The sequence below is a fragment of the Hydra vulgaris genome, chromosome 05, assembly GCF_038396675.1.
Source record: "Hydra vulgaris chromosome 05, alternate assembly HydraT2T_AEP".
NCBI lineage: Eukaryota > Metazoa > Cnidaria > Hydrozoa > Anthoathecata > Hydridae > Hydra > Hydra vulgaris.
Window position 1 is genome coordinate 22,520,001 of NC_088924.1, and position 12,779 is coordinate 22,532,779.

The 12,779-nt window shown below is 27.6% G+C and overlaps 1 protein-coding gene across 1 annotated transcript in view; it reads right to left on the minus strand.

The window, feature by feature from the left end:
- Positions 1–12,779, minus strand: part of LOC136080694 (uncharacterized) — a 214,868-nt gene that overhangs the window by 157,475 nt on the left and 44,614 nt on the right. Inside the window, exon 4 of the mRNA XM_065797670.1 lies at positions 10,598–10,738. Within this exon, the coding sequence (XP_065653742.1) occupies positions 10,598–10,738 (141 nt within the window). The remainder of the gene's footprint in view (positions 1–10,597; positions 10,739–12,779) is intronic.

The following is a 12,779-nucleotide window of genomic DNA, read 5'->3' on the forward strand; positions in this document are numbered from 1 at the left end:
TTAATCGGATTGGAGGTTTTTTGTTTATTTTTATAACCAGAGTTGTTAACTAGGCCAAAAGTTGCAAGGCCAAAGTCACATATTACAAGGTCAAAGCCTAGGCCAAAAGTTAGAAGGCTAAAGGCAAGGTCAAGGCCAAGAGCTTTAAGATCAAGACAAAGATTAGGAGTTTCAAGGTTAATTCCTACATAAACATTTTTAAAGACTTCATTTTTTGTTTTACGCTAAGGCAAATTATTAACAAATCTTAAATAGCAAGTGTTGTGACTATAAAACCATATTTTTTAAAAATAGACCAAGGTTATGCGCAGCACTCAACCAAGTCAATAAAAAAATAAATATAATTTTTTAAAGGTCAAGGCCAATACAATCAAGGCCAAGGTTAAAATTTTCAAGGTAAAGAGCAACAGTTTTAAGGCCATGACCAAGGCCAAGGCTTCAATTTTTGGCCTTAAGGCAAGGCAAAGGCCAAGGACCAACAACTCTGATTTGAACATTATCATTTGTTATTTATCTCTTTACAGATTTGTTCTTAAAAATATGTCTTTACAAGTTTATATAGTTATTATAAATATATTTTTATTTATTTTATTATTTAGTTCAGTTTTCATTGTTTTTCTTCATTTTCTTTTTTAAAAACTGTGATTTATAAAAGATACTTTTATTTTATTCTTTTGTTTGCTTTAAAGTAGATGTAAATAGTTTTATCGAAAAGATCATAATTCTTAAGATTTTTTTGCGTTTAATTTTTGCTACAGTAGTAATTTATTGTTAATATGTTTATTAATAAGAGTGAGGTTAAATGGATAGTATTAAGCTCATCGAAGTTATTATTAGAAATACTAATAGGCAACTTAAAATTAACTGACATTGAAGATAAAAAAAATAGAACAAATATAAACAAATTAATTTGAACCTAAATGAGGACAAAATGGTTGGGCAAGTTGAAAATAGTTGTTTCAGAAATGAAAGAGGCGTTGGCAAGATGAAGTTAATCATCTAAAAAATTTTGCTAAACTAGGAAGAATGCAATGTATTGCATAAAGTAATACTATTCCAGATTATAGTTATTTAAGAAAGATAAACCACAAATCCGTCAGAATTGTGGTGCTTAAAAAGTTACTGATGAAACTATTTTTCTATGTTTCCATAACGGGAAGTCAGTTTTGCTTCTACTTTCACTTTTTTCGCAAACGTAACAAGATTTATCTAAGGGAGTTACCCAATAGGCACAGGACGTCTTTGGACGTCCATAAGACGTTCCGTTAAGGTCCATTTGTCCAAGTTCAAATTAATACACCTTTGAACATCCAATTGACATCCAAAAACGACTAAGTACAAAATAATATCTTCTCGGACGTTCAACGGACTTACTTTTACGCATGCGTGAATAGAAAATATTTTCAAAATGGTTAAAAAAGCATACTTTGAAAATTGTCAAATTTTCAACTTATTCTATTACTATAACTATTTAGTAATAGTTATTGAATATTAACTATATAGCTATAGGTTTAACTATATAGCTCCATAAAATTATTTTTCTATTTAGATTAATAAATTTAATTAACAAATATCGACTTTAAACGGTGATCAAATAGGCTAAAATTTTTCCTTAAAAACGTTTATTTGTGAGCTCATTACCATAAGTTATTATCTAACTTAAAGTTGAAATTATTAAATTATATATATATATATATATATATATATATATATATATATATATATATATATATATATACATATATATATATATATATATATATATATATATATATATATATATATATATATATATATATATATATATATATATATATATAAAACAGTGAGCGAAAATATTATTAGTCCACCAAAATCAAAAAAAAAAATTTAATGAAAAATTATTAATCAAAATGAAACAAAAAAATTAATAATCTAAAATTAAAAAAAAAAAACATATAACAAAAAATAGATATTATATTAATTATGCAACATTTTATTGACGCATATAAGATAAATGCAATAAAATTCGTTTAGAGCAGAAAAATTTATTTTAAAAAGTATTTTTTATTTAAGTTTGTATTTTTTCGGCCCTCCTTTTGCTCTAATGACACCGATGCATCGTTTGTGCATAGAATTAACTAATTTTCCCGTTACATTACGGCCGACTTCCTCCCACGCCTCCTGTATTATACACGGTGGTGACAACGTGATGGTGTGGGGGTGAGTGAATGCTGTTGGAGTGTGGTCTTGTTCCAACAAGAAAACGATCGCAAGCATACAGAGCGTTCAATTAGCGCTTTTTTGACCGAAAGTGGCATAAATAAGTTAGAATGGGTTGCTCAATCTCCGGATTTAAACCCAATTGAACATTTATAGGCTATTTTAGAAACAAAAATTCAAAATAGGAACCTATCGAACAAAAATGATTTGAAAAGTATTATACTTCTATATTATACTTTTCAATTCATTTTTATTCGATAGATTTAAATCCGGAGATTAAGCAACCCATTCTAACTTATTTATGCCACTTTTGGTCAAAAAAGCGCTATTAGAACGCTCTGTATGCTTCCGATCGTTTTCTTGTTGGAACAAGACCACACCCCCACAGCATTCATTCACCCCCACACCATCACGTTGTCACCAATATGTTTGACAATTTGTTTCAACGCATTATTTTAAATTCTTCTTCCGGCGTTCTCCCTGTCCATTGCACCCGAACATGTTAAATTTACTTTCGTCTGACCATAGGACAATATTCCAAAAATTTTGTGGGCGATCCACGTACCTTTTTGCCCATTTTAGAAGCAACTTTTTAATTTTGTCGCTGATGAAGGGCTTATCTCGTGGTGTTTGCCCATGTAAATTTGATTCATTGAGGAAATTTCGGACTGTTTTTCTCTTTCTTCCTCTCCGTTCTATAGTACTTATTTTTCTGGTGCTTTTGAATTTAATAATAATGTATTGCATTGATGTTCTAAGCATTTTTAACATTTCTGCAATTCCTCGCTGACTTTTACCATCTCGATGAAGCGTTTGAACTTTCAAACAGAGTTCATCCAAATATTCGCAGGTTTTTCTATATGGCCTAGAAATATTATAAATTTCCATTTTTCTAAATTTGTAAAATAAATGGTAATATAATAATAATAATAATATCTAGTGTTTGAAACATTTTAATTAAATGAACTTTCCTTAATTTATTTTTAAATTTAGTGGTCGGATAATTTTTTTGCTTATTTTTTGTTAAACTTTTTTTTTTTTTCGATTTTTTTTGAAAATTATATTTGTGAAAATAATTTTATATGTTATTTTAAGGCTTACTTTTTGCTCTATTTATTGACATTTATTTAAATTTTTTATTTTTTTTAGAAAGGAAATATATGATAAAGAAAATTCAATTAATGAATGGACGGATAATTTTTTTGCTCACTGTATATGTTTGATAAATTTAGGTGTGAATAAGTTGGAAGTTAGAGAAAAAGAGAAAGTAGCTATTTTTTGTAACCTGTGGGTTCTAATATTTGTAAAACTATTGATAATGATGACAGAAAAAGTTATGAACGCGTTGAGAAGTTAAGAAAAACTAGTTAAAGTAGAGATTTAGTTCAAGAGATAACAGTTTCACGTGAGTTTTATTTTGTTTTTTTTATTTGCATAGAAAAAACTATTTACATTATTTTAATTAAGAAACAATACAAGAAAGGTTATTTAAGTCACGCAGCTATGGAACAATGATTATAAAACTGTTAAATATTACTCTAAAGTAAAAGATTTTATAATGTTGTTACATTCATGTATCTTGGATACATCCATATATCTTGTTGATAAATGAATCTATCCTTGTATCTATTTTTTTTATTTTATTTTTTGTTTAGAATTTCAATATATTTTGCTTTAAAATTGCATAAAAATTTTTAGCTGATTTAAGATATGCAAGCCTAAATCCTTGATAGGCCTAAAAGCATCAAACAAAGTGGAGCTGTTGATTTTGAATGATAACAATATGGGTAAAAAAAACCAATAAGTTTATTTGAGAGATTAAATATCATTGAAAATAATTTAAAAACAAGTTCAAATGCAAAAAAAACAAGGTAACTTCTAATGTTCACTCACTGAGACAATAAAAATCTATATTTCAATTTTTATCATTACTCAAAAGTGATACCTTGGTGTTTAAAAATTGTAGTGAAAATAATAATAAAATATTAATTAATTAAATATGCATATATATATATATATATATATATATATATATATATATATATATATATATATATATATATATATATATATATATATATATATATATATATATATAAACCAACATTCATCGTAACGTATGTTGCGTTATAATTTTTTATTTATTATTTCTAAAAAGTTTGAAATTAATGATAAAAAAAGAACCGCTAGCCCAAAACCTTTAATGGATTGGATAGGCATACCTAGGATGGCATTCCTAGTAAGTTTTATAGTTTTCTTTGCCTATTATATAATTATTGATTCAGCTAAGACTTAAATTACCTCAACTTTATTAGTACGTAAGGTAAATGAATTTATATATATATATATATATATATATATATATATATATATATATATATATATATATATATATATATATTTATAAATATATATATATATATATACATATATATATATATATACACATAAATAGTGAGCAAAAAAATAAATAATCTAAAATAAGTAAAAAAACAAAATATATTTTTATTGTGGGTGTCTTTTAATTTGTTGACTTTTTGGAAATCAAATTCAAAAGCAAAGTTTCTTTACTTTGCTTTTGAATTTAATTGTTTATTTTTGGGTTTCTTAAACATGCTCTATGATTGACAGATACTATTGTTGGTGGCGATTTGGTTATGATGCAAGCAACATCAAGTGTGCACATTATATTGTGCAATTTATATTGTGCAATCGGCGACATTAAAACGAGCCAAAAATATAATGTACTCTCTAGATTGTATTATATATTAATATCGACAAAAATATTATTCATTTCATTATTTTGTAATGCTTTTTTTTGAATACTGAGATTTAATTATTTTTGCAATAACGTTATTATGATTATCTTCATGAGGGTTGCCACACGTGTTGAATCCCTGAACTTGTGTATATTATGTTTAGCCTTGTGGGAAAAGAAAGACTTCATTTCTTATATCAAGACTCTATTTTTTACAGTTGTTAGAAATGGAGTCGGTATGAAAATAACCTGAATAAAATTAAACTTTGAATGAACGGAAAATATTTGCACGTCCGTTGGACGTCCAATAGCGCCTTTTGTGGACCTTCAAACGTACTGTTTTGTACGTCGTTGGACGTACATTAGAGGTTGGAAATGGGCTGATGAAAGTTATTTCATTATGTACGTTCAATGGACGTCCATTTTGGACGTCTGAACGGACCATTTTGGACGTCCTTGGACGTACCAGGGACGTCCGTGTGCCCATTAGGTATATAGATCATAATTTCAATATTAATTTTTTTTAAATTTAAATTTATAATCCCTGTCTTTCTTTTTGGTTTATTTACAGCTAATCTGATTCAACCTGTAAATTATAGGATGCTATGTTTAAAAATTTGCAATCAAGTTTTACATTGTGTAGGTAAAATTCTGGACAGGTCAAGTTATTCCCCCAACATATTTTCAATAGTAAATATACAACCCACTTGCAGTAGTGAATTTTAGAATGCAACAGTGAGGCAGTTATTTTTGGTTGCATGATTAATGTTTAACTTGCAAACTATATGTAGTGAAGTTCCTAATTTTTTCGTTTGAAGAGATGGTGGTTGATGTGTTTTCTGGAAAGTTAATTGAAAAAGAGTATTTTGCTTTCCTTTAATTAACCAAAAAACTCTTAGAAATAAGCAGCAAAATGCGTTACATGAACATGTAAAAACTTTGGAAACAATCATGTTATACCAGGGCACGTTATGGTTTTGTCATCAATTTAATGAATAAAAGTCTTTTAAAGATCCTACAGCCATAATTAAAGTATGATAAACCAAAGCGATTTATTAATATTGCCTGCAACCCAATAAAGTAGGGTAAGAAAATATTAATGAATAAATTTGTTTTCAAATATTATTTATTGATAGTTTATGATATGTATGTTTACATGTGTTATAAAACAAATGTTCATAGTTTATTAAACGTGTTTATAAAGTATAAAATGTTCAAAATTTGTTTGTATTCTATTTTTTATACGTTTTAGTAGTTGAAAGCAAGATTGTTGTCCTTTACAGTAAAGTGGTATTACTAAGTTGTTGTATTACTTGGCATCATTTAGTCCTGGGTTGTCCTAAATTTTGTCAACAACTTTTTACTTAAGACACTTTGGAATTAAGTACAAACCTTACTATAATTACTATCAAAATATAAATACTAAAATTTGTAAATCTACATAACATTGCTTTTTTTTTTTTAGTTTTTAGGTATAATTTTTCGGACCCATCAAATAAGTACTAGCTTTTATGTTGTTTTGTAAACTAATTTTACGTATATCTACTTTTTATAATACACTACTTTTTGTTTCTCATTGTTTAAGATTATTACTATAACACTTTTTTATGTTTAGTTTTATGACATTTTTTAGGCTATTATCAGATTTGCTATATATAAGTGTGTATATATATATATATATATATATATATATATATATATATATATATATATATATATATATATATATATATATATATATATATATATATATGTATATATATATATATATATATATATATATATATATATATATGTATATATATATATGTATATATATACATATATATATATATATATATATATATATATACATATATATATATATATAAATATATACATATATATATATATATACATATATATATATATATATATATATGTATATATATATATATATATATATATATGTATAGATATATACATATATATATATATACATATATATATATATATACATATATATATATATATATATATATATATATATATATATATATATATATATATATATATATATATATATAAACGAAACTAAGCCACTTTCGTTCGAATTCGATTCGATTCGAAAGTACGCTGCACTGATATTGAAATTTGGTATTTAAATAGAAATAATTTGTAGTGTGACAGAACACAGAACAAAAATGAAACATTATACATTTTATATTTAATAACCAATCATATTGCAGTTTTATAATGTAAACAAAATACGAAGCAACACAGACTAGACTCTAGAGTCAAATAAAAGTGAATGAAATCAAATGAGACTAGTATCATACAATACAATTACAATGTGTAATAATTCAAGTTAAAAAAATTCAAGTCAAGTACTTGCAATGCAGTGCATAGAATGAAGACTAGGACTAGTATTATATTTACAGTTAAAGTTTAACAGATAATACAATACAAGTAAAAGTACAATGCTATAATGAATGCAAATTCTATACAGTTATGTAAAGTAGTAGTACATGCATAGGCAATTGTTCCAGAAAGTCCGAGATCTTAATCTACAATGTACTGTACTGACTGTGGCTGGTAGGGCAGTCTGGTTTCGGTACACTACTGCTATGTGCTATACTACAAATTTTCGTGAATAAAAGTTAGTTCAGCCACATGCTCAGAGAGTAGATTACATCGCCTTCTTGTAACAATGTTACCAGACGTCGAGTTCAGTCTCTCCAAATTTACAGAAGTTGCTGGAATAGCCAATAGTGCCCTCTCTATTCTTGAGAGTTTCGGCAGACGGTGATGATTAACTTTCCCCCAATCAAGTACATTGGCGTTCCTTCCAATAGGAGGTTCAATCATATACATTCTGACCTCCTCTTGCACAGAAGCTGCATCATCAACTGGCAGCATCCTATTTGCATTTGCTGTTGTAAGCATGTTGTCGAAGTCATCCCATAAACTACTTGGCTTGGAGGCTGCAGCTGACGTGCGACCAGGACCTGAAGCAGGACCAGCACCTCCAAAAGCAGGAGCGGGAGCACCAGCACTAGCAGATGTTCCTACAAAGTATTATATAGCATAAATAGATGTAAAACTAAAATAGCAAACAGAAATGAAAACCTATGCATTATTGTTTTGTTATTCATCTGTAATTAAATTAAACCACAATGCAGTAAATCTGAAAGTTAAATCTGAACTGCAGGCCATTACCATTACCATCAAGTCTTAATCTGTGTTAATCACGTAACATAAAACTTAATAGTTTTGGAATTGTTCCTTGAATTAAGTTCGTGTCATGATCGCTCAAGGTACAATGTCCACCTCCACCAACACCAGTACCGCCACGAGATCGGAATTCCTTAGAGTACTGATGAAGACTGTCTACAACAGTAGCTTGCTGTTGTTCAGAGAAGAAGATGGATTTGTAGCGCGGATCAAAAAATGTACATGCTGCATCAGGCAAAGCTGATATGAATTGCGGAAATCGTCGGTCTAGTTTTAATTTTAATTTTCGAGCAATAAGTACACCACAACCCTTATGTGAAGGATCATTGATGAATCGCTGCAATTGCTGATTTAAGCCATGCAAAGCCGGAATTTTTATAGGCAACGTTGGGTAGTTCTTGCCATACAATTCTCTACTTGTTTGTTCAAATAGAGCAAGAATTGTGTGATAGCCTTCAGCAAGCTTCTAGTCTGCATTAGTCAAGTTATCAATTTTTTCACTTATTGCTGTCTCTGCAAATATAGCATCTTTTTCTTCGCATAATCTCTTTAGCATAAAGTAATCCGAGTTCCACCTAGTAGCAACATTGATTATCAGTTCTCGTTCTACCTTTCCTAATCGCTTTTGCTCTCTGTGTAAATTCTGTGTAGCCTGGCAGCTATGGTGATAATATGACACAATACGACGGCTTTTGGAAAGGACAGTCTGCATTCCATCAATTTTACTCACGGCATCAATGATGGTTAATTGTAAAGTGCGATCAAAACAAGAAAGATCATAAAGTGATTGTGAGAGATTCATGGCGCTTCTCATATTATATTATAAATTGGAACAGTCCGAGTAAGCTCCCATTTATCAATAGTCTTGTCTAAAGATTCAAGAATGCTTTCGCCGGTATGTTCTCCTGGAAACGGCTTGTTTTCTAATGCAAATGTCTTTAGCTCAAATTCAGGGCTTACATATGACAGACAGAAAGAAATAAATGGATCTTGCGCCCTCGAAGTCCACAGGTCAGTCGTGAATGAATATGAAGGAATATCTTCAAAATCTCGAAATTTTTTATTAGCGGTTTTCTGTTTTACACTACAATATAACTCAGGTACAACTGATCTTGAAAACGTAGTTCTGCTTGGCACCAGATATTTTGGTTCCATTAATTTCATCAGTTCTTTGAATCCTCTGCCTTCTACAAAGTCGTATGGCAACATGTCTAGAGCAAGCATGCGACCAACCGAATTCGTTATAGCGATGGCATTTGGATGACTTGACGACCAATGTGCTTTCTTATTCAAAAGATCATCAACTTTACTTTGCTTCTTATTTTCATTTTTAAATTCCGAGACAATACTACTAAAAAATTCCGAGACAATACTTCGACAATTACCATCGTTACTATCCGCCATTGTGGAACAGTATAACTTTTTTCCTTCACTTTTAAACGATAAAATTCGATTAACTTTGGGCTCGCTTCGAAACAAAGATACTATACTTCGAAAATTCGAATTGTTCAAAACTAAAAAAAAGTTCAATTCGAAACAAAACTAAAAGTCAGTTTCGAATTCGCAATTGAAGTTTTGAATTTCGCACATCACTAATATATATATATATATATATATATATATATATATATATATATATATATATATATATATATATATATATATATATATATATATATATATATATATATATATATATATATATATATATATATATATATATATATATATATATATATATATATATATATATATATATATATATATATATATATATATATATATATATATATATATATATATACATTTACACTAGAGTGAATAAGTGTTTGGACAGTGTGTGTCTATAAAAAACAAAATATACTTATTCATTTTATCAATTTGTTACATATACATTTCTCAGCAATATTTTAATTAAATAATTTAAAAAGACTTTATTCTCATTGATATGACCTTAAGTGTGGATGACAATCTTACAGAGAAACTTTCAACTACTTTAACTGAAAAATACCTACTATTCTATTTAAAGTAACAGATATTAAACACGCTTTGCAAAATAATATTTCTAAAAAAGTTAAACTCAAACGACACCATCCATTAGGAATAATCAAAAGCGAAAAGTAAACTTATGTGTACAAAATTTCGTTAACAGTAATTAAAAAAAACCATAAGGCGTTTTAAAACACAAGATATTGACACAGTTTTGCTTTCACCCACTTTTAAGTGTTTTTTTTCTTTGGGTAGCTATATGAAGAGCTATCTTGCCTTATTCACCATTTTGCCCTGATCTGCCCTAAATAAATTCTTCCTAAAACTATTTCACCAAAAAAAAAAATATATGTAATTTTTTACTTTTTTTAACAAATCAAAAAAAATATTAAAAGATGACTATAAGTAAAAAATAAGATTTTAAATCATAAATACCTTCATTCAAATAAGTACAGGTTTTAATTTCAGTGCTGTTTCCAGAACATGTAAACCACTGATTTTCGCTGCATTTGCGAGTTCGAGTTGTCACTCCAGACGCATAACACTGTGACCACTCATTCCATTGTGACCAAATTACTAAAACATATTCACGAAAAAAAGAAAGTACAAAATATTCATGAAAATAACTTTTTTATAGCAATTATTAGTTTTATAAAATAGGTTTCCATAAAAGAATTGTAGTAATAATGTTAAAGATGTTACAACAACATTTAAATAAAAAAAAAATTTTTAAATATTTAAAAAAATTAAAATATAGTTTTAGTTGAAAAAATCTTAAAGAACTTAACTAAGCAAATAAAATGCTGATAAAATCTTAACTAACCTGTTGTTAATTAAAACTTTATTAATCAAAAACAGAAATAAATTACTTCCCACCAATCATTTTCCGTTGTTTCGATGTTAAACTCCGGACGATATTTTTAACGTTCCATTTACTAAAATTAGACGCATTTTAGACGTCAAAATACAGTCATTGATTAAATAACTTGATTTGAACGTCGATAAATGAGCAAATATCATCGTTAATGTTGTGACCAATATTCTACTTAATCTTTACATTATTAGGTCATTATATTCATGTCAAATTTTAAACAGTGTTTCTATATATTTTAAACGTCAAAATTCAATAAAATATTAACGTTGTTGTTTACCATTTTCCTGTTTGTTATTGCGTTATTTCCAGACTAACGTTTAACATCTGGAGATTTTACAGATGTGGCTACATCTTTTCAATAATGTTAAGAATAACAGTTTTATTATTATTATTATTATTGTTGTTGTTATTATTGTTGTTATTATTATTATTATTTCTTCGCTTGCTGTTTTAAAAAGGTTTGTTTCTTATAATAAATAAATCGAAAAAGTTATCAACAGAAACTTGCATTAATGATGATAAAGAAGTTTCAATAAGTATTGTTCAAGAAATATTCAAAGAAATGTTTCAAAAACAGCAAAATGACATACTTAATTTTATCGGCGGAAACTTAAAATTATCTAACGACAGAATTAATAGCTTGATTGCAGAAATATTATCAATAAAAGAATCGGATAAAACTCTGTTTAATGAAAACGAATCAAGGAAAGTAGAACTTGAAAATGTCAACAAACGATTAAAAAAATATAAACGTGTTTAAAGAAGTATTAAAAAGAGTCAAAGAAAGTTCATGACCAAGAGGAAAAAGTTCACAACAAAACAGAAATCGGTCAAACAAAAAAAAAAAAAATTAGACAGTTAGAAGACAGGCAAAGAAAAGACTTGATGGACTTAAAGAGAACGAATGGGAAAGGTGGGAGGAAACCGAATTAAAAGTCATTAAAGTATTTGAAAACAATCTCAACATAAAAGGAGTTACTATTGAACGGGCACACAGAACAGGAAAGAAAATTTCAAAAAATCCGTGAACTATCGTAATGAAGTTATTAAATTACAAATATAAGATTAAAATATTGAAAAACGCGCACAAACTCAAAGGAACGAGTGTTTACATTAACGAGGATTATTCCTTGGATACAATGGTGATACGGAAAAAATTAATTGAAAAATTAAAGTCAACTGGAACAATGTGGTATATACTCCATTGTTATTTATGACAAACTAATAGTAAAAGAATTTCGAAAAAATCAGAATGCTAAAACTTAATCAATTCAATTTATCATTTTTTTTTGGTTTTCATAAATTTTTTGTTTATAATGGTTAAAACTATAAATTTTTATCAAAATTCACAATTTAAATCTTTTCAAGTAAACAAAAATATACTTCTTGAGAGTCATTCAGATCTAGATATTAATATTTATAATAGTAGCGGTGAAATCAAAAACATAAGTCCATTATATTACAACTTAAGTACTTCAAATCCTGAAAAAGATATAGATGCATTCTCAATCCTACATTTAAATATTAGATACATTCAAAAAAATTTTAAGAAATTTAAACTTTTTTTATTCAGCACGAAAAGCGGAGTTTAAAGTTATTTGCCTCACAGAAACATGGTGTCACAATATTGAAATTAAAAACAATTTAAAATTTCAGTTAAAAAATTATAAAGTAGTTCATCAACTTAAAAACTCTGAAAAACCAGGTGTAGGAGTATGCATCTTTATCCACAACTCATTAATT